The following is a 27,434-nucleotide window of genomic DNA, read 5'->3' as shown; positions in this document are numbered from 1 at the left end:
TTTACATAAATAAGGTTAAGGGGGGATTTGGGTGGGTGGGAGCTCCCCTTGAATTTGGGTGGGCTGAGTGGGTGTGTGTGTGAAGGCCAAGTAAAGTTTCTTTTGTAACCCAATCTGTATGGGATAACAGTAGGGAAAAATTGTGCAAAGGGCAATTTTTGCCGGTTAGGAAGACAAACTGACAAAGTTCAATAAAACTGATGTGCAAAGTTCAACAAAACTGTAGGTTTTTATGAGTATAAAATGAGCTTGATAGGTGAGTTATTAGTACAGTTCTTCACTGCAAACATTCCCCTGACCTACCATGCAGAGTTGGCAGGGACAGACTGGAGGGAATGGAACTGAATGTGGGAAAAGAACAACCTTGAATTCAATGTGTGTAGCAATCATTTTTAGACGTCCTTTCCTCCACTTTAGTGGACCCAAGTTAATGGTTGGAATTTAAAATGATGTTTGCTAACATTTGGGTGACACTTTGGGCAAGGAACCTTGAACTGGGACATCAGGAATAAACAGGAACCAAATGGTGTATTTCCCCACCCACATGGGGCACATACATATATGGACAGAGAAGTGGCTGATAAGTGACTTGAAGGAGATTCATAAAAGATTCACAAGAGATATTAGGCTAATAGGTACTAGAGACAGGACCTTTTTGCCAGTAGCTCCACGCTTAGGAATTCTCTCCCCTGGGTCTTGTGACACCATCTTTGGAAACTTTTAAGAAAGAAGCCTGTGTTTTATTTCAGTCTGCTTTTTATTAATTGCTTCTGCTTATATTGATTGTTGCTGATGCTTTACCTGCTACTGTTCAATTTGAAGGAGTGCAATGTGGTTTTAACTGGATGTTTGTTTTGTTTTATAATTAACATACATTATGAAATTTTGTACACTACCTAGAAGAGGCAATTGTGCCCAAACAATTGGTATATATCAATCAGGTAGATAAATAAAATAATAAAATAAGGACCAGACAGTTATTGATTACTCAAGCTAGATAACAAAGCTACACATTAGAGGGAAAGCCCAGAAGCGGTGCAGGCTGGTGGCTCTCATGTCAGTGAGGCAGGGAATCTGTTCCAGGGTTTAGTCTGGACTTTCAAAGAGCTGTCTGAGGTGCTCACCTCGGACAGCTCCTTGGAAGTTCAGACTAAAACCTGGAGCGGATTCACTGACCTGCTGATATCAGAGCCACCAGCTTTCACTCCCTAGAGGGCAGGGACAGGAAACCTTTTTCAGCCTGAGGGCTGCATTCCCTCCTGGGGAACCTTCTGGGTGGATGGGGCCAGAGGCAAAAGTGGGTGGGCCATTTTGTACAGTAGGCTACATTCCAGCAACACAAAAGTCAGAGGCTTCTACACAGATACACAGACCTTTCTTCATCCTTCATCGAGGCAAACAAGAGGTGTTATTAGTAACCGGAGACACAACCCAGACAGGCAAAAGTACCCAGGAAGGGTGCAAAGCAGGACCAGTGATAGGTGTGGCCTGGACAGAGGGGTGTGGCTTGGGAAGAGTCCAAAGGTCAAGAGGAAGAGGCGGGAGAAGGTGACATTTGGCACCCAAGTCTGAGGTTTCCCAGCACTGCTATAAGAATTACTGTCTGAGCTGGAGAGAAATTTATTTTGACCCACAAACAGAACAGTCATATCTTGAGCATAAACAAAACACATCCCAAGGGACATGTTATTGGGGGTGCCACTCCATGCTAAACCAACACACCCTTCTGCTTTTCTTTATAAGAATCCCTAATGCTGCCCACCAGGATGAGGAGAAAAAGTGAAGCAGATGGGAGTGAGAGAAAGGGGCCGGTTTTGCAATCAAACTAGATGGAATCGGTATAAAGGAAACATTTTCATGTGGGGCTTCTGTTATGCATTGGTTTGTAGCTGGATATATCATCCTACAGGGCACAGTAAGGCTTCTAACAAAGACATGTCCACAATTTACACCTTTTTATTCTGGATTATGTAGTCCAGAACGCCATGGGACAAGGCCTGCACAAACTGTGGCCCATCACACTGAAAACACAGCTCTCCAGCCTTATATGGTGGTCCATAAGGAGGTCGATTAATCCATTTTTGCTACAGTCCTGGGAGTGAAAAGTGGGTGGGGTGTTAATCATATACTTGGACGTCTGTGGGGCTGTTTAGCTTGGTAGGTCATAGTTATGTAAGCCCGCACCAGAACCTGGTTCAGTACTCAGAATCGCTAACAGATTAGACTCTCCAACTTTAGCAGTAAGCATTGCACCAAGGGGCGGCAAGGCTGCTTTCAGTTTCGAACACCCCCTGGCCCTCCCAGTCACAATTTTACATTGTTCCAATAGCTTAAACTCGGAGGCCATCCACCATTTACATTTCCCACAATGGGCCAGCCAGGGGTTACTAACACGGCGACCAATACCTTCTGTCATGCCCATGAGAGATCTCAGTAAAATAAATTTTCAAAAATTACACAGTGCACAAGAGACAGTTCCTGCTCAGTTCCAGTTTGCACTGACTCAGCCTCTCCTACACTGAACATGCCCACATTTCATTGGATGCCAGAACGGAACACAGAGGAGTGCTGAGAACTTCTCTCTGTGAGTGAGCACAGCGGTGGCTGATATAGGTGACTTTTTCCTCTTTGATTGGGGAGGAACTGATGTGGCAGGCATGCCTACACCATTTTGTGGTCCTGTCTTTTCTTCTGTCTTTTAGATGTGGCAGCCATATTGTGTTATACCACACCCCAACAGCAGCCATTTTATGTTATGCCCGTGACAGGACCCATTTTGTAACTGGCACCGCCTTCAAATTCAAAAAGTGCCTACTGGTAGAAAGAGGTTGATGATCCCCAGTCAAAGGTTATGCTACACTGAGCATTCTGGAGCATTGTGGGAAGTGTTCAGTGGGAAGCACCTTCTCAAACCCAGCCACCGCTGCCAGATAAACCTGCAGTCAAGAGAACATGTGGGCAGGAGGGCCAAGGCAGGCATCAGCACTGGTGGGTCAGACTGGACTGTTGCCCAAGGGTGCCAGGTGGCAATGCTGGCCCTGGGTGGCAAAGACATCAGTACTCCACTTACCCTGATTATGAGGATGACACAGCTGTCCAGCTAGGTAATTTTAAATGTGCATTCACATACTTCAAAGTATGGCAATCTAGCTCTGCTAAATTTGGGGGGCCCTCATGTTCATTCTTCTGAGAACTGGAGGCTGGACAAAGTCCTGCCCTGATGGCACCACTGGGATGTCAGGGTTGCTAACTGGTATCCAGGGGTAACTGAATAAGCAATTCTGACTATGAGCCTTGTGTCACACACGCTGCTGTCCCTCTGGCATCAAGTTTCTCCACCGCTGATTACCCAGCAAGCTTGCATTTAAAATATTGCATTTATTCCTTAAATTAAAAAAAAAAACTAATAACATTAATAAAGTTCATCTTCTTCTGAACCTTCTCTTGTCACATGAAATCAGGAGCCATTCCTGGAAGCCCAGATGGTCCGTCGTTAACTTCATTTGCAAATAGAATGAAATGGATGTGTCTTACGCTTCTCTTGGAGCAGAGAAACATCCTCAAATGAGGGCACGTGAAAGGAATCTCTCCTTCATACGCCCCTTATTTCTCATCCCGCTCGCTGTCAGCAAAAAAGTTGGGATTTTCCGATAACGTGGCCCTTACTTTCTTCTTTTCCTTGAAGCGCCCTGAATGGGAGACTTTGACATGTTTCCCTTTGGTGCTCTTGTCCACAATCTTCTCTAGCCGGGCATTGAATTCACGCTCGTTGGTAGCACCGCTGCCCCCATCTGCTAGCACTCCCTCCTGTTGGTTCTCATTGTTGGCAACAGCATAGATATCTGGGCTCTCATACAATACCTTGGGGGTGGATTTTTTTTTCCGGAGGAAAGTCAGCTTCCACCAGCTATTGTTTTCCGCCATGGTGCCGACAGAAAGGAATCGTCACCCTTGAAAGTGAGGGGGGAAGCAGATATGTTATTACCACGGGTGCCTCCAAACTGTCAGCATTTTGCCAGAGAGATTCAAGTAATGTATACTGGAGAATTTAAGTTCACACAAGTAAAGTATTCTGTCACCCTAGTGCAATGAATCCACTTTTTTTTTTTTTAAGTGTACTTCTAGGCTGTGGCCAGGCTAGTCGCTTCAAAAGGTGTGAAAACAGTTTTTCTGGCTGCGTTTTGAAGCGACTCTGCCTTCGGCTGGACACACCTCCCTTCCCCACTACTGACTTCAGATCCTTCAGGACTGTCCACAGCAAAGTGTTGGGCCAATAACTGTCTCTGCCTGAGCCTACTGCAAAGCTTTTCTATTGGCCACTCCTGAAAGGCAAATGAGTTGATATACTAATCAGTTGTGAAATCTGTCTGAAGCTGAAGAATAACAACAACAACAACAACAACAACAACAATAAAGGACACTTGAGCTGATCCTTTAGAGTAAAAAGGGGCAGAGCTGGATCATGTTCCCCTGTTTCCAGAAAAGAGTGGTGGAGAAGCACTGGAACCAGCGCAACAGTAAGTGTGCCTCCTCATAGGAGCATGATGGGGAAATGTATTGAAAAGTGTGAAATGAATGAACAATTAAGGGAAAGATGTATAAATGCCCACAAGCAAATCAGGATGAATGCTGATCATTATATATCTGTCCTGGAAACAAATCAGAACGAATGCTCAGTAAAGACTGGATATAATTTAATCTCCATGTAAGTAAACCAGGACAAATGCTCAATGAACAGGTTTTCTGGAGGAGCCCTGGGTTTGTGTGGCTTCGGCTGGTTCTTTCTCCTCAGACTGATCAGTGGTGCAGATTCTGTGCTTAAAATTCCAAATCTTGTGATGCCCCTGCTGAGAATATATATATATAAATCCCAATTTCTGTTCCTAGAAATCACAAGGCAAAATGTTTGAACCCTCAAGGCCTTGAACATTGTGGGGAAAAGTCTGGGTCTGTGAGCTCAGTATGGTGGGCACATCACCAAAAAGGAGGAAACCCGTCACTAAAGAAAAAGGCAAAAATCTGCATATGATTTGCATTGTGTTAGTTTATATAAGCATATAGTGGACCTTCTCAGTGGTGGCTCCCTGCTTGTGGAATGCTGTCCCCAGAGAGACATGCTGGCACCATTGTTATCTATTTTTAGGCACCAGGCAATACCCCTTCTTTTTACCCAGGCTTTGGCATTTAATTGGAAGGGCTTCAGGTACTGATAGCCTCTTTTAGTGTGGCAGGCTTTGTTAGACCTGGCTTTTATCTGTACTGATTTTTTGGGGGGTGGTGGTAATTGGTTTGTTACAATTAGTTTTAGTATTTTATTATTGTAAGTTGCTTTACTGTAATTTGAATAGAAAAACAATATATTTTGCCATGGCGGAGAAGACTGACCAGGTGACCCGTGTGCCCTTGCTCAAGGCCCCTGCTCTGCTCCCCTTTGTTAGGGTTCTTGATCTTTACACAGGCGACTGGACTAAGACCAGAAAGCCCTTCAAACAGAGCACTGTCCTCTGCAAAGAAGGGCACATGGCCTCCCTCACTGCTAAGCAAAAGCAACTTGTCCTTGCACTACCCATGTGGTCATTTGGTTGGGCCTGAAGTGTGTGTGAGCAAAGGACAGTTCCAGAGTTGGCCACAGGTCACATCATCTTGCCTCAACAGAGAGGCCACCCTTGTCCTACAAATCACGGCAGGGTGTTGTTTCCCCCCCCCCTTAGCCAGTCTCTGTCTTGAACTAAAGCAGCTTCCATCAGGATATGAGAGCATGTTTGTTGAAGGCGTTGCTGCTCACTCTCTGAGCTAACCTTCAATCTGTTTGTAAGCAAAGCTGTTCTGCAATCAGGAACTGAAAAGAACTATCCACAGTGGAGGGGGAGGCTTGTGAAAGCGTGTGATCGTATGGATGTGTTTCTTCAAGGCTTGTTCACACATTACACTGAACAAAGGTACATGCTGTCTCTAAGAATGTAGAAGTGATTGTGGGAGAGAGTGTATGCTTGCTGATTTGTACAGCTCTAGTATTTGTTTTGTTTTATGCGCCTGTGTTCATAGTACTCTGAAATGTTAAGCATGGAATGGAACTGAAAATCCTATTATAAAGAATTTAAAAACATAATACACTGATGCTTAAGTGTTAGTTTGGGGTAGGCTCAAGTCCCCCATGGCTCCATAAAGTTTGTGGAATGGTATAATAACTAGCACAATGTATGTGATTTTGATAAGCACTCTGTGTGTGTGCATATGTGTACACTGCATGCATGCAAGCGGACCAGCAAATGGAGGCCTGTAAAGTGCAAAGAGCCCTCCAGGCAATGCAACTTTGTACACTCTGGATAGGGAGACAGGTTGCACTGCATGCTGTGGCCCTCTGCAATAGAAGGTGCAGGGTGCATCTTGTTAAGACTGCAGTGTGTCCTAAATACAGCCCTTTACTTTTCCTCTCATGAGTGAACAGCAGCCAGCCACACACTTATGTGGGAAGAATACAGGATTACACTTGGGGGACACCATTGGATAGGATGGCCATGTGCCACTTACAGATGACAGACCTCTATTTTAGGTAGGGAGGAACCTGTGGCCCTCCAGATGTTACTGAACTACAACTCCTATCATCCCTGATAATTGGCCATGCTTGCTGGGGCTGATGGGAGTTGTAGTTCAACAGTAGCTGGAGGGCCGCAGGTTCCCCACTCCTGCTCTATTTGAAGGGCTACAAGAGGCCAGTCCCCTGTTTGAAGGTGTCCTCTGTTTATTCAGTCCCAATCTGGTTTGAAGACAAAGAAGGGAGGGCAAGCAGGGATGAGTCTTGCAGTTGCTGATCAGCAGCACCAACAGGCTGAGCAGGCATGGAGCTGGTCATCTGGTCACAGTCCTCCCTGGCTACAGTGAGACGTATTGTATTTCCATTTAAATTATAACTACATTTGCATATGTACATATAAATTAGCATTGGAAGCGGCTTGCTGGGTGAGCTAATTTCCTACCAGGTGAGCTGCTGTTGCTTACCAGGAGAGTGGTGGTGGTCAGTGTCATGCAATTGCAAACACACCAACAGGAGCACCTCATTGGCTCAGCTGATGCATTTGAAATGTGCCAAACTCCCCCCCCTCCCCCTTCTGGTAAGCAATAGTGACCTACCTGCTGAGAAGCTAGTATAGTGGCTCCACCCCACCTAGCATATGCACGTTTATTTATTTTTAAATATATTTGTATACCACTATTTCATTTAAATACATCAAAACGGTTTACAACAGGTAAAAGCAAAACAAAACATACAGTAAAAAACATTAAAAATGCACATCCGTACCTTCTTTTGTCCTCTTTTTTGGCCGTTGTGTAAGTGGCCACCTTACCACTGGGATGGAATCTAAATCTGCACCCTGTCCCTAGTGAGCCAAATGTCTAGGCCAAGCAGCAAATGTTGTTCCCTCTCAACTGTGTTCCATATTGCAGCTTATTTACTGTGCCCCAGTGGAAATGACTAAAACCTGAGCCAGCTTTTTTTGATCAGCACAGAGATGGAACATTGGGGAACTGCTTATAATGGATATAGATACAGATTAGATACCTCAATAGAGCCTAAGAATGTATCTGGCATGCTTCCTAAATGCTTCACATTACAACATCCCTGTAAGAAAGGCCAGTATTATGTCTGTATTACATCAAGGCAGGTGAGGCCAAAATAATGTGATATGCCTAAGGAGGGGGTTGGTTTGGTTGGGATCTACTGGTACATATTTGGATGACTTGTAGTAAATCAGTAAGGGCTTCTAATTCCCAATTGTCTAACAACAGCAATAACTAAAGCACTCTTCCCACGCACACAAAAATAGCTTGAAAGAAAATTTGGGGGGAAATCAGAACTAGATTTTTCTGTGAAAGGATGTATGAACTTGCTTCTGGCACTGATAACATTTCTGGGCTGAGGATATGCTCAGAGGCACCCTATTCCTTAAGTCTTGATGCCTGCCTGCCTGATTGAGCAACTATTTTGTTTCATTTGGTGGACCTCTGGGCCCTAGTATACAACAAAGTAGACCCCACAAGCCTAATGTTTGCCAACCCCTGGTCTGCAGTATCCAGTTGAACAACATCTGGAAGGCTGCAGGTTCTCCACTCATGTTCTAGGACCTCAACTTCTATGCCACTTAAGCTGCATGATCACGCAAAGCTTTATTGCCTTTTGCCAGGCTAGGCTCTTTGTCCATCTAACCATTTAAAAATGAGAGATGCTGAGGATTGGCCCTGGGACCTTTTGCTTGCAAAGCATGTGCTCTAACTAGTCTTCAACCTCTCCTACCCTAGGTTTGACCTTTATCTTAAATTCCCTACCTGCAGCATATGACCCACTTTCCCCCATCCTCTCTTTCTCTGTTTTTTCCCCTCTCCCTCCATCTATTGCCTTCTTTCTCTAGAAAGAAAAAGAAAAAAGGGTATGTTTGACACAGTGGTGACTCTAGACTGTGGCATAGCCTGCTTACACACCATACATTTAATGTACAGGACTCAGTAGCTAAGTTGACCAAAGACATTATGTTGCCTGAAGCAGAGTAACAAATGGTGCCTCTACATCCATCCTCAACTCCAAAATAGATATCTATACTTATATATTGATATCTATACCTATATATCAAGGTATAGCATACTCAAGGCTAGTTGAATTATCTTGGTACACAAGGCAGCAAATCTCACAAGGACTTCTCTCCATCACTGGCAGTAAAAATAATATAATAATAAATGAAATTAATAATTTGCTGCCTTTTCAAATCACCTAAAATCAGCTACCTGAGGGGATGCCTCACTTTGCCTAATAATAGGGCCAGCTTTGAGTCAGCCCCCAAACCTTACCTTTCTGCTATGGGGATAAAATGAGCTCAAGGGTAGAGTATAACCTGTTTTGAGCCCTTCAGAGAGGATTGGGTAATATATGGGGGGGATGCATGTGTATCATACAAAAACATACACACACATATAATATAATATATGTGTGTGTGTGTAGAGATGGAGGAGAAATTTGATTCAGTTCACATTTAAAGGCAAACTCACCTAATCTGCACTTTCCAAATCAAGATGTGAATCAAAACATCACCATTCAAAATTCTCACTTCTCGGTATTTTGCAAGGCAGTCCTCCAAACAGGTAATGTATACAAAAATGCATATACTAGGGTAAGATGTGCATGTAAATGCATATATTTGTTGTTATGTGCCTTCAAGTTTATTTCGACTTATGGTGACCCTATGAATCAGCAACTTCCAATAGCATCTGTTATAAAGCACCCTGTTCAGATCTTGTAAATTCAGGTCTGTGGCTTCCTTTATGGAATCAATCCATCTCTTGTTTGGCCTTCCTCTTTTTCTACTCCCTTCTGTTTTTCCCAGCATTATTGTCCTTTCTAGTGAATCATGTCTTCTCATTATGTGTTCAAAGTATGATAACCTCAGTTTCATCATTTTAGCTTCTAGTGATAGTTCTGGTTTAATTTGTTCTAACACCCAATTATTTGTCTTTTTCACGGGCCATGGTGTCCACAAAGCTCTCCTCCAACACCACATTTCAAATAAGTTGATTTTTCTCTTACTGTCTTTTTTCACTGTCCAGCTTGCACATCCATACATAGAGATCGAGAATACCATGGTCTGAATGATCCTGACTTTAGTGTTCAGTTATACATCTTTGCATTTGAGGATCTTTTCTAGTTCTCTCATAGCTGTCCTTCCCAGTCGTAGCCTTCTTCTAATTCCTTGACTATTGTCTCCATTTCGGTTAATGACTGTGCCAAGGTATTGATAATCCTTGACAAATTCAATGTCCTCATTGTCAGCTTTAAAGTTACATATGGTAAATCTTCTGTTGTCATTACTTTAGTCTTCTTGACATTCAGCTGTAGTCCTGCTTTTTGTGCTTTCCTCTTTAACTTTCATCAGCATTCGTTTCAAATCATTATTAGTTTCTGCCAATGGTATTGTCTGCATATCTTAAATAATTGATATTTCTCCCTCCAATTTTCACACCTCCTTCATCTTGGTCCAATCCCGCTTTCCGTATGATATGTTCTGCTTATAGATTAAACAAATAGGGTGATAAAATACACCCGTCTCACACCTTTTCCAACGGGGAACCAATCGGTTTCTCCATATTCTGTCCTTACAGTAGCCTGTTGTCCAGATTATAGGTTGCACATCAGGACAATCAGATGCTGCGGCACCCCCATTTCTTTTAAAGCATTCCATAGTTTTTCATGATCTACACAATCAAAGGCTTTGCTGTAATATGTAAAGCACAGGGTGATTTTCTTCTGAAATTCCTTGGTCCGTCCCATTATCCAATGTATGTTTGCAATATGATATCTTGTACCTCTTCCCTTTCTAAATCCAGCTTGGACAACTGGCATTTCTCGCTCCATATGTGGTAAGAGCCTTTGTTGTATATTAGTGAAAATTATATTCAAAAATGCATTGTATTGGTGGGAATTGCTTTGCAAAAATGTATGTATTAGGGAAAATGAGATACAAAATATGTATATTAGGAGAAATTTGCAGTAAAGCACTGCTTAATTTTTATTAGGGCTTCTTTGTTGTTTGCAAATACAAACTGATTTGGAAATGTAGAGAACTGAACTTAAAACTGGAAAAATAAGAAACCAAAACATATATATTCACCCATCCCTATGTATGTGTATGTGTGCATATGCAAACATGCGCATACGCACTCATACATACGTGGAGGTCTTGTGAATGTTGTACCTCCCCAAAAAATGCCTGTTTGCAGGGCCAGCACAAGACATATTGCTGCCTGAAGTGAAGTAAGGGGGATAGTGAGGAACAGAGAGAGAAGCAGCCACCACTGCACTCTCACACACACCAGGGTCCACAGCGTGCAGTGGCTGCCTCACTGTTTCTAATGGTAGGGTTTGCCCTGTTTGTTTGATTGCCACCAAACTATAAGGGAGGCACGTGTCCTATTTTATAGAGGACAGTCCTGTCTTTGAAGGGCTGCAAGGGCTGAAGCATCAGTAACCTTAAGTAATCTAGGGTTTGCTCTCAGTTCACATGGAGCAATTGTGGGGCTCCATGATCCTGGCCACCACCCTCTGCGAACTGAAGTGCTTCCAGACAGCTTGTTTATCAAGCATTCATTCTGATTTGTCTGCAGGGAGATGAGACAATGTTGGCTATTTAATGGGCATTCATTCTAATTTGTTTGCAAGGAAGTTAATGGTGTTGGGTAAAAGCAAGTGTTATCCCACACTTTCCAGAGCATTTTCCAGACTCTTTATTGTAGAAAGTCCAATCTTTTGGGTAACAGGGTCTGTTGTGCAAGGCCTCCCTATCAACTATAATTGTGCAACCTGGATTTGCCAGTATGTGATAGAATCCCACTTGAAAATAGTGACTGTCTGCAAGCCTACTGAATGTGTGCCTTAGAACTAAATCACCTCCCAAAATTATCTGTGGCACATTTCCACATCAAACATGCAGCTCATCCTTGGTAGACATATTCATATGGAAATGATTGCAGAAAGCTTCTAAATCTAATAAGGTGAAAGCCAATGATGTAGTCCAAATATCCTATATTTAAAGTATCTATCTGCAGAAGTGGATGGCTGTCCATCTTTTGTTTGAAACCCCCAAAGAGATTCTAAAGCTTTATTTAGGTTTAGAAATCAAGCACAGGGCTTCTGAATAATTCCTTAAAGGAGTACCCAGTGCTGCTTGCTGTTTGTAATGTGACTGCTACCTCATTCTTTCTTGAAGGGAGTCTGGGCTGTTGAAGGGATACAGCTCTGATGGATGTGCCATCGCAGCATGTTTGACCTTCATTCTGTCCACAGGCAGGCTGCATATACACTATAGTTTACCCCTCACAGAGCTACAATTCTTAGTGCCCATAACAAATTACAGTTCCTAGGATTCTTTGGTGGAAGTCATGTGCTTTAAATATATGGTGTGTATGCAGCTGCAATCTCTTCAGCCAACGATGCCCTCCAGTGTGCTCTCCACACTGATCCACCAGCGCAGATGGCTTCCAGATTTTGATGCAAGGAAAACACTTTCTACCTTCTCAAACTCCCACCAACATCCACATGTTCCACTAAGAAATATTACTTGGCATAAAGCCTTCCTCAACTATATCTAAGATATTCAGGGAAATACTTCCTGGCTGACATGCCAACCTTAGACATTCCCATGCAGATGTACCTCCAGAGTTTATTGGTGGTAATGCTAGTTCTACCAGAGTAAACCCACTGAAGTGAATAGACATGACTTACTTAGGCACATCAGTTTCAGTGGGTTTACTCTGAGTATGACTTAGCTGAATACAACCTACTATCTCTGCTGAGAAACTACATTTACTGGCGTAGGTCCCTTTGAAGAAGAGAAATGGGCTAGAGCACGCTTTTTCAACTTGGTACCCTCCAGATGTTGCTGGACTACAGCTTCTATCATCCTTGACCATAAGCCATGCTGAGTGCTTCTGGGATCTGAAGTCAAACAGCATTTAGAAAGCATCAGGCTGGGGAAGGCTGGGCTAGAGTGTCAAACCTACCCTTCCCCTCTGCTCTGTCAGAAACTGTGTGAGAGTGAGTGGAAGGGGATAATGAAGATGGATACTTCTTTTGCTCATATGCCCATATCACCTGCCTTTAGGCACATATACATTACAAATTTCAACCTGGTTTGAAACTTGTTTAAAATGGATTTAGCTGACCCCCTCCCTCAACTATTCAAATTGTAGTGTTATGGTTGCCATATGCCATGAATTTGCTATTTATGGGCCCTAGTATTTTTGCAGAAATAGTTCCTAGGATTCCTTGGTTGGGGAAGGTATGACATTTTTTGGAATTATTCAGTTTTGGAACTGAATGTTCCATGTAGACATACCCTTTGGTAGGGATGGGGGAGAAATTATATTCAGTTTACATTTCAAGCCAAATCTATCAAATTTGCACTTTCTGAAACAATATGAGAATCAAAACATAGCCATCCTTCAAAATTTGCACGTATTCAACTTTTGCAATGCAGTTCGTCATTGTTTACAAAATGTATATGTTAGAAGTGTGCATAAAAATGAATATATGAGTGAAAATAACATACAAAAATGCATTATATGAGAAATTGCTTGCAAAAATGCATGCATTCATCAAAAACCGCCAGCAAAAATGTGTTTATTAGGAGAAATATGCCCTAAAATGCTGGAGAATTTTCATGAGGATTAAAAAAAAAATCACAAATTGCTGAAGAAATGTGGAGAACTGAATTTAAAAATGAGAACTAGAGAAAACTGAAACTGATAGATCTTTCCATCCATCCCTATCCTTTGGGCACTCTCACAGGCCAGTTTATTGTGGACTTGTGCTCAGGCATGCAAGTCTTCCACAGCTTCACCTGCATCAGAATGCCTTCCTCAATGACAAGAGCCAGGCTCAGCCAGTGTGGTGTAGTGCTTAGAGTGTTGGTCTAGGATCCAGGAGACCACAGTTCAAATCCCCATTCAGCCATGAAGCTCACTGGGTAATTTTGGGCCAGTCACGGTCTTTTAGCCTAACCTATCTCCCAGGGTTGTTGTAAGGATAAAATGGAGGGGGAAGAACCATACACTCCATCTTGAGCTCTTTGGAGGAAAGATGGGACATAAATGTAGTAATAAATAAATAAACCCCCATACATTTTTTTCATTTAATCTGGATTTACTGTTTCCATGGAAAATCCAATACATAAAAAACCCTGGATTAAACTGGGAGGGGGGTGAGTGTAAAATGTGGGATGGCATTTTGATGAGGACAACGTTGTTGTGAAAAACATGCATGATGTATCAGCATCACGGTGTCCAAAATAAACTGCTGTATGGCAATAAACCTTTACTGTATAGCAGTACAGGAGGCAGCTGGTGGAGACATAAAGTTCCAGCCAGAAGAAAGCAGACCCTCCTTTTTCTCCTACATGGACTCCTGTGACAGAGAGGTATAGGAGAAAGCATGCTCAGTTTCAAAAGCATTGCATAAATAAAAATAAAATAACACAAAATTCCGTCTGTGTTTGTGTGTGTTAACAGTGACAAATTGGTACAAGCATTTTGGGCTGGGGAGGAGCAGCTAAAGCGCTCTTCGCCATTCTCAGCACAGGTAACATCTGATCGGAGCCTGTGGTGCTCACACAATCATTCCAATAGCAAGGGATGCATGATTTGTTGGTAAAATGCATTTCCCCTAGTACAAAAGATAGCACTGTGAATTCTCAGGAAATGTGCTATGTCTGCCACAGAAGCACTACCATGAGGGAAGACATCTGGATCCTGTACAACAGATCAGAAATAACTATGATGTGAACTCACAAACTGAAAAAAACACCCTGCATGGAAAGGATCTTGGGGCCAATTCCCACCTTTCATTTTAAAGGTGAATCCCTAAGGTATTTTAAGTATATTGAAAAGCATAAAAGTGTGAACAAGTGGGGGAACTTGTGTACACAAACACATTTGATATGCATATTGGGGAGTCAGGATCAGCTGTACCTACCTGTCTAGTGTACTTTCAGGGATCAACCCAGGTTTGCTGCTGTGAGATATATATAAAAAAGGCACTAGTATATGAGTTGCTTGTCACTTATTTTGTTTTCCCACCTGTAACTTGCCTTTAAGTTACAGGTTGTCCTTAACTCAGTCTAGCCTCACAACAACCTAGCAAGGTAGACAGCGACCGTTTTCTAAAAGATACTATGAATTATATATTTAAAATGAGTTGAAATAAGTAGGTCCAAGCTATTAAATATATCAGACAAAAGTTAAAATGTAAAAGAGCAGAGAAAGAATTTATGTTATCTTAAAATTAGTATGAAAACAGATAACATGGGGAAAGGAGTAAACATCCAGTGTATGTAGATTAAGATAGATAGAAATTATATGTGGTATAGAGTTTTGCTTTTTTTTGGTTTTTTGGAGGGAAATTAATTAAATCATAGGCAGGTGATTCCTTTTTATGTATAAATTATGGGTGAAGTGATTAGTGTTTAATTATACATGTGTACAAAAATAAAATTATATATGTATATATAAGGCCATTGGCAGATGAGTTCTTCTCACATATTTTGTTTTCCTGTCTTATCTCAATGGCAAGTTCCAGGTTGTCCTTATCTCATTCTATCCTCACAACAACCTTGCGTGGTAGATTAGTCTGAAAGACCACAACTCATCATCCAAGACAACCCAATAAAGTTCGGGAGCTAGCAAAGACAAGAACCTCTATCTATTGTAGTACCCTTGTTTTAGACTTTCCATCTGTTGTGGTGATCAATTAAACATTTGTGGAGGCACTGAGGCACAACGTTCCAGTGAGTGGTTCAAGTTTCCCCCCCTCTCCCCCCCCAATGCCATTACCAACATACCTGCTCTCTTGGACTTCACAACTTCGTCCTCACAGGATAGTATGTTCAGCCGTTATAGGGAAAGACCAACATAAAGAAGTAATGGGATGGGGGCCTGACAGTGAGGTGGGTCTCTGTGGCAAAACAAGCAGGTTTGGCTCCTCCAGCCAGTAAAAAAGTGGCTCTCATATCACAGCTCAGGTGTGCCGAGGTGCAACATACCTGTTTGTGCTGCTCCCCTCTCTCTCTCTCTCTCTCTCTCTCTCTCTCTCTCTGTATGTCAAGGTTAACCGGAGACTGAGCCACTCCTGCCTAAAGTAAACAGGAGCTAACAGAGGCTGAGCCGAGTGAGTTCTGAATATTCATGATGAGAGAAATCTAAGCTAAGACATTTTGCTACTGCTCCATTTGATGTCACCTGAGGAGAAGAGGGGGGCATCTGAGCCTTTAGATTCAGAGGGGATTAGATTCCAGAATGGCAATCATGATAGCCTGTTGTAAAGAAAAGGGAGTGGGGGCAGGGAAGGATGAGTCCTATGGCACTTTAGAGATTATTAGTTTATTGGGGCAAGACTTTCATAGATAAACACCCTACTTCCTCAGGTGCCTGTTGTTGACTGAGAAGGCCAGAGGCAATATATATATTACACATACATATACAGAGGCTGAGATCCTCTGGAATGCAAACCCAGTTAACAAGATGAAACTTAAAGCACTGGGTTTGCAAATATATCCTGTTAACTGGGGTGTAAAGCAGGGATGCACCATAATCAAATTTGTGTGTTGGCTGGAGCATCAACATGTAAATACTAAATGGAGGACAATTGCCTTTTGCATCAAGGGAAACTTCCAAGAGCATTTTCATTCACATGGTTGGAGAGTCTGCAGTTTTCCAGATGTTGTTGAATTATAAGTCCCATTATCCTTGACCGTTGGTCATGCTGGCTGGAGTTGATGGAGTCAAAGAAAATCTAGAGAGCCACAGGTTCTCCATCCCTTGTTATTCATGACACCGTGTCAAATTGATTAGGGCTGTTTCACCAGTGCATGTATATCACTTCATATCTTATCACTTGATTACTGGCAGCCAGATTGTGAATGAACATTACTTAAAAACATTGCATCTCAGACGCATTGAATGCTATGAATATTCTGTATGTGGGGGTCTAACCAGTGCTACTTCATTCACACATCTTTGTACATCACCTGATGTTGCAGTCATCAAGTGACAAATGTACATGTGTGAACCAGTGCTTAATCAGTGTTAGTGTTGCAACTCCTCATTGCAGCTACTTGTTATGCATTATATTATTAATCACTTATTTCCTCCCCACTTTCCCCCAGGAGGTTAAGGTGGCACATATGTGAACATATAATGTTTATAATATAATATATAATTTCCACAACAATCTTTATAACAATCCTGTGAGGTAGGTTAGGCAAGAAGACGGCAGTTTGCCAGGCAGCCTAATACTACAAATATTTACTAGAAAGCATTCCCATTGAGTTCATTGGTGGTTGCCAGCCAACTCCAGGCGCTCTTGGATGAAACCGATTATCTAGATCCGTTTCAATCCGGTTTCAGGCCCGGTTTTGGCACCGAAACAGCCTTGGTCGCCCTGTATGATGACCTTTGTCGGGAGAGGGACAGGGGGAGTGTGACTCTGTTGATTCTCCTTGATCTCTCAGTGGCGTTTGATACCATCGACCATGGTATCCTTCTGGGGAGACTCGCGGAGTTGGGTGTCGGGGGCACTGCTTGGCAGTGGTTCCGCTCCTACTTTGCGGATCGTCACCAGAAGGTAGTGCTTGGGGAACATCACTCGACACCCTGGACTCTCCATTGTGGAGTCCCCCAGGGATCGGTCTTGTCCCCCATGCTTTTCAACATCTACATGCAGCCGCTGGGTGCGGTCATCAGGAGTTTTGGAGTGCGTTGCCATCAGTACGCTGATGACACGCAGCTCTATTTCTCCTTTTCATCTTCCTCAGGTGAGTCTGTTGATGTGCTGAACCGTTGCCTGACCGCGATAATGGACTGGATGAGAGCTAATAAACTGAGACTCAATCCAGACAAGACTGAGACATTGTTGGTGAACGCCTTCCCTGCTCAGATGGTGGATGCTTACCCTGTTCTGGATGGGGTTACACTCCCCCTGAAAGAACAGGTACGTAGTTTGGGGGTTCTTCTCGACTCTTCCTTGTCTCTCGAGGCCCAAGTGGCCTTGGTGGCACGGAATGCGTTTTACCATCTTCGTCTGGTAGCCCAACTACGCCCCTATCTGGACAGGGACGACCTCGCCTCCGTTGTCCATGCTCTGGTAACTTCAAGATTGGATTACTGTAATGCGCTCTACGTAGGGCTGCCCTTGAAGACAGTTCGGAAGCTTCAGCTGGTGCAGAACGCAGCTGCCAGATTATTGACGAGGACCAGTTGGTCTTCGCATATAACACCTGTCCTGGCGCGTCTGCACTGGCTTCCTATTTGCTTCCGGGCGAGATTCAAGGTGCTGGTTTTGACCTATAAAGCCTTACACGGCGTGGGACCTCAATACCTTGTGGAACGCCTCTCTCGCTATGAACCTACCCATTCACTTCGTTCAGAATCTAAGGCCCTCCCCCGGGTACCAACCCATCGGGAAGCCCGGAGGGTGGTTACGAGATCTAGGGCCTTTTCTGTGGTGGCCCCTGAGTTGTGGAACAGCCTCCCCGAAGAGGTACGCCTGGCGCCTACACTTCCATCTTTTCGGCGCCAGGTAAAGACCTTTTTATGCTCCCAGGCATTTTAATCGTCTTAACTTTTTAAATCTTTTAATCTGTATTTTAATTTTTGTAGTATTTATTTTGTTTTTGCTGTGCTTTTCGTTGTTTGTTTGTATATGTTTTTGTATTTTTATTATGATATATTGTATTTTATTTTGTTTGTTCACCGCCCTGAGAGCTATTTCGCTAAGGGCGGTATATAAATTGAAATAATAAATAAATAATAAATATTGAGACTTCTTACATCCATGTAAATTGGCTGTATGGCTGCAATCCTAAACTCACTTCTGAAATAACTTTCTTAGGATTGTGCTGCACAGCCAATCCAAGAAGCTGAGCAGAGATTTGAACCTGGGCTTCCCACATCAACCCCAACACTCTAACCACCATACCCCACTTGTCCTCTGAAGCTGCAGCCTGAATCACACATGTGCAGTAGTCCATGTCTCAACACTACATTATTCACAGCTAAGTGTGTGTTAACAGTCTGCATTTAAAACAGTCATTATAGTTTATGGTGACAGACAAGATGAAATGTTATCTGTGGAGTGTGACCTCAAATAATGGATTTACACACGTTAATGCACTGTTTGGTGTTATGGAAATGGAGCGATCCACCTATATGTGTGAATTTGGCCCAAGCATAGTGACCTTAAAGGCAGAATGTTTGTCACTGCTATTTCTGCCCTTCCCATTTTAATACCAGATTTGTGTCCATCCCTTTCCTTAAAGAGAGACTAACCTGATTTGCCTATGTAAAAGACTGCGGGGCACTGCAGCAGGTGATAGCATCTATAACACCAGAGGGATAACATCACCATGTTACTACATTGCTTTCTAAACCACACCTCCAGACTGCCTCCCCCACAAAAGGAACTTCTGGATGGCAGACTGCCAGACCCCCAGTTCATCCCTGTGCATCTGTAATAGTAGGCAGTGCAAGCTGAAGAGTTTTTTTGTAGGACAACAGGCCTGCCCACCTCCACCTACAATAACATATTATTTTCAAAACTTGAATACTCTTTAATTATTATTTATATAGTCTTCAATATGCATAGAATAGTATATTTTTATCAAAATATTTTTAAAACCCTTTAAAAAAAGTAAATATAATAAGAGTGCTTCCAGGGTCACTATTTTTGGGTGGGATTCAATCATATACTGGCAAATTCAGGTTGTACAATTAATTGGTTAGGAGGTCTTGTGCAACAAACCCACTTCCCCCAAAGACTGGGCATTTTGCAATAAGGAAAGTGCCCAGAAAATGCACTGGAAAGTGTGGGATAACGTTTGCTTTGACACAATGTCATCTAACCTCCCTGCAAAAAAAATCAGGATGAATCGTCAATAAACATGTTGTCTGGAAGCACCTTAACATTATAAAAAAATATCGATAAAATCAATAGAATTTAAAAACAAGTTTACGTAACAAAATCACAGATCTGGGCAGGGTTGCTGAAATAAAAATATATTTCTTTGAGCGGAAGCCCAGGGCCTCACTCTGAGGGGCCTCTCCTTAAGGTGGGAGGGTGGAGCCTGTTCTGTGATCCACAGCAGCATCAGGTCATGTGGCCTGATGCTGCTGCAGATTGCGGAGTTGGAGCTCCCAGACCCCCCACCTACAGGTGGCATGGACTTAAGCAAGCCTGCCTGCTCAGGCCTATAGCCAGAGATAGGGAATGTGGGCACTGCCCGTCCTAGATCTGTGCTTCCCCCCCCCAGATTTTTAAAATAAATTGTATTCCTTTTAATTTATGACATGACATAACCTCCATTTAAAGAATGGCAGTTTGTTTTAAGAACAGGAGCAATTTAAGAATAGGGCCCTCTGAAAAATTCAGTGAATAAGGCAGGGCAAGTGCACAACAAAAGCCTCATCTGGAAGGGCACCCAAAAGTCTGCTCACTCAAGACTTTCCCTGACTGAGGGTGTATTTTTAATGATCGCAATCACCCTTTAATTTCTTAAGTGATCCTGAAAAAAACAATCTCTACAATCACATGACCCTTAATAGTAGACCTGCATTATGGGCTAGAGTTAGATTCCACCCCTTGGACTTTCCTTTGCTTCTCAGTTTCAGTTTGAGTTGTGCTGTCTACCCAGCCAGCAATAAAGAAGTATGTTTGTTTGCCTGCAGTAAGAAGTAAGAGTTTGTTTATTCTGTGCTGTTATAATGAGTAGAGCAGGACTGATTGCTTATTGCTAAAAGGTAAAATAAAGAGAACTTAAAGTGATCTGAAAAAATGGCTACCCTTTACTCTTTTAAAGTGCTTACTATACTCACAATCATAGTGGCTTTTTTCCTTCTTTTTCTTGATTACTTGATGGCAAAGGATAAAAACAGTGCTAAGGGTAAAGGTGTCCCCGCACTTGTAGTGCAAGTCGTTTCCGACTCTTAGGGTGGTGTCTTGTGACGTTTACTAGGCAGACCATATATATGGGGTGGGATTGCCAGTTCCTTCCCCAGCCTTTCTTTACCCCCCAGCATATGCCGAGTACTCATTTTACCGACCACGGATGGATGGAAGGCTGAGTGGACCTCAACCCCTTTTACCGGAGATTCGACTTCCTCCTTTCGTTGGAATCGAACTCTGGCCATGAGCAGAGCTTCAGCTGCGTTACCGCCGCTTACCACTCTGCGCCACGGAGGAATACAAATATTGCTATGTATGCTATAGTTAGCTGGCTGGCTGGCTGGCCGGACATCTAAGCTGTAACTCGGGCATAATTTCTGATTTTCCTAATATGTGCAGCTCTGCATGAGGCCTTTTTAGTGTTTCTGGATAGAAAAAGCAACCCAACAACCAGTAAAAAAAATCCAGTTGCTTTCTACAATTAGTTTCCAATTGTTTAGTTCATCCTTTATATAGCAGCCAGTTAAATGTTTATTTTCATTGTCCAACAGAAAGGAAAATCATAAGGCCAAGAATAAGACTAGTAGGAGGGACTCTCAAGGAGGAGTTAACAAACACACCCTATAGTATTTATTTTCTCTCTGCCCTTCCCTAAATTTGTAGTATGGACAAGTTTGTTTTTCAGGTGGAATCTAAAACTGAGATACCCAATGCAGCATGAAAAGCCAACCCAGGAGATCACTGTCTTTACTAAAGTAGTACTAAAGTAGTTCAATTAATGAAGAATCATAGAATGGTAGAGTTGGAAGGGGCCTATAAGGCCAACGAGTCCAACCTGCTGCTCAATGCAGGAATCCAACTTAAAGCATACCTGACAGGTGGCTGTCCAGCTGCCTCTTCAATGCCTCCAGTGTTGGAGAACCCACCACCTACCTAGGTAACTGGTTCTATTGTCATACCACTCTAAGAGTTAGGATGTTTTTCCTGATGTTTCGCTGAAATCTGGTTTCCTGTAAGTTGAGTCCATTATTCTGTGTCCTGCGCTCTTGGATGATTGAGACAACCTTTCCGTACTTAAAGAGTGCTATCATATCTCCCCTTAGTGTTCACTTCTCATGGCTAAACATGCTAAGTTCTTTCAGTCTCTCCTCATGGGGCTTTGTTTCCAGTCTCCTGATCATACGTTGCCCTCCTCTGAACCTGTTCCAGTTTGACTGCATCCTTCTTAAGGTGCAGTGTCCAGAACTGTATGCAGTACTCAAGAGTACGCCTAACCAGAGCTGAATAGACAAGAACTAGTACTTCATATTATTTGGAAACTATACTTCTATTAATGCAGCCTAAAATAGCATTTGCCTTTTTTGCAGACACATCACACTGTTGGCTCATGTTCAGCTTGTGATCAACCACAATTCCAAGATCCTTCTCACATGTAGTATTGCTGAGCCAAGTATCTCCCATCTTATAACTGTACATTTGGTTTCTTATTCCTAGATGTAGAAATTTGCACTTATCCCTGTTAAATTTCATTCTGTTCTTTACAGCCCAATTCTCCAGCCTATCAAGATCACTTTAAATGTTGTTTCTGTTCTCCAGGGTATGATCTATGCCTCCCAATTTTGTATCATCTGCAAATTTGATCAGCATTCCCTACACCTCCTCTTCTAAGTCATTAATATAAATGTTGGAAAGTAATGGGAACCAGGACTGAGCCCTGTGGTACCCACTCGATGCTGCCCCCGACTTTGAGAAGGAACCATTGATTCTGTAGCCAGCTGTGGATCCACCTGATAGTTGTTCAATCCAGCCCACATTTGGCTAGCTTGCAAATCAGAACACAGGGACAGACCACAGGTGAAAGGGTACTTTGCTATAGTCAAAGTCAAAAAAGGGTGAGACAATTCAATAGATTAAGCTTTATTCATGTAGGTTACTTCACTCTCTGGATGGAGGAGTGATGGGGAAGGTCACTGCCTTTCTCATCTCCTGGTCTGGCCCTTGCATCCCCTCCACCAATGAGGTGGGGGATTGGCAGATGCTATATGCCTTTCCCCCCCCAAATGCCCCACCTAGAAATGTGGCTGCCCCACCTAACAAGGAAGGCTGGCTACAGGGCTGCACCTGACTCACCTACCTGTCACATTAGTGCCCTGCATGATGCACGTGTAATGCCTGCCATCACCCAAGATGGTGGCAGGGCTGTCCCTAAGGGGTTGATGCCCCTGCTGCCATCTTGAGTGATGGCAGACATGCTCAGTGTGAGGGTGGTAAGTGAGGTGGGTGAGCCAATGTAAGCCCCACATTGCCTGTATTGGGAGGGGGTGTTGGGGTGAACGGCGGTGCAGGTCCAGGCAGGCTAGTGCCCAGGGACCCAAGCCCTAGGCACATTTCAAACATTGAGAGAATCCAGGGGGCACCAGTCACAAAGTAGCTGTCATGGGAGCATAGTGTAACACAAAATTAGGGAGTAGTCATGGTGAAGTCTTTCCAGTAATTGTATTTCCATACTAGAAAAGGCTTGATCTGTTGAATATATGCCTACCATACATCTGTTAAAGGCACAAGAGCCCTCATTAAATACAAAGACTTACTTCTGAGTAGACACATATATGATTATACTGTAAGTTAACTCTGCAGTGAATTTTTAACGAGTTCCTGATCTTTAGTTTCTGCAAAGCAGAAGACATGCCTAAGCCTCTTTGCAAAGTTTTCACATTTGCGTTTTTTGGGGAAGGGGATTCTTTAACATTCACCCACACTTATTGTGTAGCAGAATTTGCAGAAAATAATTTCTAGGCACTAACTGATCTCAGCTGAACCCACCACAGGAAAGATGCATCCTAGTTGTTAGGGAAAAATAAAGGGCAAACTATGGAGATTCAAAGGACTAAAGAAGAAGAAGTAGGAAAAGTGCACTAAAAGCAAGAGCAAAATAGCAGCTCTTTAGGACCCCAGGAATTCCTATTTCCTGGTGTCCAAACAACTCACTTATCAGTCACAGCTCTTTCACTTATTGGCTAAAAACACTGACAAGCAGGAGCAGGCAGTCTGGCTCATTTCACAGAAATCACTTAGAATGGTACTTGCACATTTTGCTCCATAATTTTCTGTCTAGAAGGGATAGACAATTACTTCCTCCCCCTTGAAAACTCAGATTCTGGGCTGCCTGACTGGGGGGGTTGTTACTGAAGGCCTTCAGAGGTACCACGGTACCCACAGGAGACAGGTTGGTGATCCCCAGACTAGGATTTGGGCAGAGCTTGGTTCAAATCCCTACTCAGCCATAAAACTCCCTGGGGTGACTTTGGGCCAGTCACTATATCTTACCCTAATCTACCTCACAAGGTTGTTGTGAGGATAAAATAGGGACAGGGAGATGCATGTATACTACTCTGGGTACCTTGGAAGAAAGCTAGGATATAAATGTAAAACAGCCCTTAAATCTCACCTTCCCTTGGTTTGGTCCTTACTGGTAGATCTTCTTGGGCTAAGTTGTCATAAGTGGAAAGGAAAACCTTCTCCAGCATCTGTTCCTCTGCTGCTCTTTGTCACTAAAGAGTTAAGGCCTCTGGTTTTTGCTGCTTGGACTATTGTCCTTTTGAATCTATTATTTCCTTCTGAAAGATTAGTCAAACTAGACTTTGGCTCAGCCACTTGCCAGACCGGTTCCTTGCCTCTTTCCTTCTTTCAATGACTTAGTCTTTGTTTGGAGGGGGGGACGGACTTGTTTCCTCTCCCTCTCAGCACACATTCCCATTCCAATATAGGGAGAATTCTATTTTTCTCTCCAGATGATCCAGACTCTCTCTATTTTTGGGTTGGAGTCAATCACCTTCTAGCAAATTCAGGTTGCACAGTTACAGTTTATTGGGAGGTCTTGTGCAACAACCTCATTTCCCCCAAAGTTAGATCAGACTTTTTGTAAAAAGGAAAGTGACAAGAAAACATACTGGACACTATGACACAATGTCCTCTCCACAAACAAATTGGAATAAATGCTCATTAAATAGCCAACTGTCTCTAATCTCCCTGCAAGCAAATCAGGATGTAAGCCCAATAAACAGGTGATCTGGAAGCACCCTTCCTGCATTGTGCTAGAACAGCAGATCTTCCCAACGGATGGAGGACCACATCCTATGTAGAACTGAAAGGAATTGGGATGAGTATATTCCCTTCAGACAGCTACTATTCCAAGAGTGGTTTAGCAGTTAGTCCCCCTTCCTAGGGAACTCTGGAAATTGTATCTCTGCAAGGGGAGTGGGGTCTCCTAACAACTCTCAGCACCCTAACAAACTACAGTTCCCAGGATTCTTTAGGGGAAACTATGACTGTTAAAAGTGGTATGATACTGTTTAAAATGTATAATGCAGTTGGGGCCTTCTAACATGAATCTGCCTGCAAAGATTCAAATTTATATCAATGCTCGAATTATGGAGGGGAGGGAGATGTGGTATGTCTAATGAAATCCAATGGTCCTCTGATCCCCCCCGATTTTAGCAAAAGTACACCTCTCTGTAGTAATCTAAAATAGTACCTAAGAGGGCTGTCACAATAGGTGTGGGGTCCAAACGCCTTCTGTTCCCCACCCCCAATTCAAGTACTGATTTATATTTTCCCTGTCTGAATTTTGTTTCAGGATTCCTAATTAGGGATGCTGCCTGGATCTTACAAAACCGCTCCTGGTCTAGAGAATTGTAGATGCACTTACGTTCCATTGAAATAAGTGAGACTTAAATTAAATTTTATTTTGGATTTAAGCCAATGAGTACATATAATGGATTTGGCAAGTTCTAATATGCATACCATAATGTCCAGTTTTGAAAAAGTCTGCTATATTCTTTTAGATTAATATTTTGCTCTGTTTCTGACAGGTTGTTGTGAGCGCCATTGCTTATGCAGACAAATGACAGCACCCTACGAAAGAGGGAGATAGCAGCAGGCTTGGGGGAAACTTGCTGATATCTTGCAAAAGTACAAAAAACTTTATGGGGTGAGGGGAACCAGCCCAATGAGAACTGAGCATGCTCACTGGGAATGCTGACTGACGGGGGAGGGGGGACAGAGCTTGGAAAAGTTAATTTTTTGAACTACAACTCTCATCAGCCCACTCTAGTGGCCATGCTGGCTGGGGCTGATGGGAGTTGTAGTTTTAAAAAGTAACTTTTCCAAGCTTGGGGGGGGGACAGGAGAAAATGGAAAACTGGGGAGGAGCAATGGAATGGAGTGGTTGGAAAGCATCCTGAACCTTTGTTGAACGTTTCACTTGTATATTACTTGTAAGACAGCATTATTTGCAGTTGCCCTCCAGAAGTTAAGGTATTAATATATTCAAAAAACGTCCATGTTTTGCCAAGGTGATCATCCGATATGGAAGCAGCGGTGAGATTGCAAGATAATTTGGTTTGCTAAAATACACTTAGTACTGCTTAGATCATTTTAACTCTAATATATGCAATCACTGTTTATAATGGAAACTTTTGTATGGCACAGTGACAGTTCATGTGATCCAGTGCGCCCTTTGTATTTTGCATACATTTTCTTATGGCCTGTGGTTTAACTTTAAACAAATAAATCAACTAACTAGAAAGTTGTTGCTTAATGTTACTGCCAAGAAATTCACTCAAAAGCTGCAAGATTCCCCCCCCCCCCCGAAAGACCGTAAAACCTGGTGGGAGCAGCGCAAGTGCATTTTTAAAAAATTGCTTCAAAGAGATTTCACAACTGGTTGGCAGATCAACCCATTCCTCCTCCAGGTGTGGCTAATGGAAATGCTTTACTCCGGCGACTAGTGTGTTTATAGCCAACATCACTTAGTCAAATTTCAAACCAAACATTGAAAATTTTCAAAATTGGATTTTTTTTCTAAATAATTAGCTTATGCAAAATTTTGTGTGAATGCATATCTTATATGTGTATATAAACGTGAGGATTGCTGGGTGATTGTGCCTTGGGGAGCAATTGTATGTGGCCTTTTGTAATGTTCATCCTGATATGACTCTGATGTAGAGGCAGATAAATGGATAATTTTGCAAAAGAAAGGGCCTGGGAGTGAATTCTGTCTGGAAGCCTGCTTCCTAGTCCCAGATCTGTGAGAGTTGTCTGCAGTTACTCACTAATGAGACTGTGCACATGCTCAGAGACAGTGTTATCATCTTGTAACTTTATAGCAGCATGTTCCCAGTTCCCAGGTGTTTAATATTTTGCTCTGTTTCTGACAGGTTGTTGTGAGCGCCATTGCTTATGCAGACAAATGACAGCACCCTACGAAAGAGGGAGATAGCAGCAGGCTTGGGGGAAACTTCCCAGGTGTTATTTGGTAGCAAATGGCCATTCTGGTTTGATGTCACAATGACTCTAGGCAGCCGTGGACCATTCAACTTCTGTGTCTTTAAGGGCTTAAAACATGAAGCAATCCAACAGTCTTTCCCCATCATTACTATCTTAATGCAAGGAAACAAGCTTCAACTTCAGAGTTTCCGCCTGCTATGTTCAGGAGCAATGCTAGAAAAAGGGAAACAATAGCACTGATTTGATGGCTTGGCTTAAATCTTCCCCCGCACGCAGTTCTTTCAAGCCTGATCTTGCCCTTAGCTGAAGGGATCTAGTTGGCCATTCAACCTACATGCACACGTAGTTTCAGTCGTCAATACTAATACAGGTTTGCAGAAAGCTGTACCTCCGAAAAAGGGACAACCGGCAGCTTTTGAGCGCCACCTGCCGGCAAGTAGCTTGTCACTGACACGTTCTATCCCGTTCTTCTTTCTTCTTAGTAAATTCCCACCGGCCAATCAGAAAGAAAGATGCGTGGCCTTTTGCAGCTTCCTCATTTGATTTCGCAGAATGGGTGGGCACAGGTCGGCTGAACGTGCATCCTTGACTGGCTGCGGCGGAAGAGCCTGCTCCTGCGTCTATGTCGATTGGCTGTTGGTGCAGAAGGGCGGAGTTGTGAAGAGGAGCAAGT

The 27,434-nt window shown here is 42.9% G+C and overlaps 1 protein-coding gene and 1 long non-coding RNA gene across 3 annotated transcripts; one reads left to right on the top strand and one right to left on the bottom strand.

Annotated features, from left to right (window-relative positions):
* On the bottom strand, positions 1–15,634 carry PRR15L (proline rich 15 like). 2 transcript variants are annotated; one of them, XM_061588951.1, is made up of 2 exons: positions 15,579–15,634; positions 1–3,950 (listed from the first exon to the last, which is right to left on the bottom strand). In XM_061588951.1, exon 2 carries the CDS (start codon positions 3,922–3,924, stop codon positions 3,604–3,606), a length of 321 nt encoding a protein of 106 aa, XP_061444935.1. In that variant the 5' UTR covers positions 3,925–3,950; positions 15,579–15,634; the 3' UTR covers positions 1–3,603. The 2 variants fall into 2 exon arrangements, with proteins under 2 accessions (XP_061444935.1, XP_061444934.1); XM_061588950.1 differs by having other exon boundaries at positions 15,378–15,625.
* LOC133366163 (uncharacterized) lies at positions 5,736–27,434 on the top strand. The gene is made up of 3 exons (XR_009758361.1): positions 5,736–5,939; positions 25,110–25,196; positions 27,244–27,434. It is a non-coding gene; the product is annotated as an uncharacterized LOC133366163 (long non-coding RNA).

This window comes from Rhineura floridana, chromosome 11 (genome assembly GCF_030035675.1).
Source record: "Rhineura floridana isolate rRhiFlo1 chromosome 11, rRhiFlo1.hap2, whole genome shotgun sequence".
Classification (NCBI taxonomy): Eukaryota; Metazoa; Chordata; class Lepidosauria; order Squamata; family Rhineuridae; genus Rhineura; species Rhineura floridana.
This window is presented reverse-complemented; position numbering and strand designations above follow the sequence as displayed.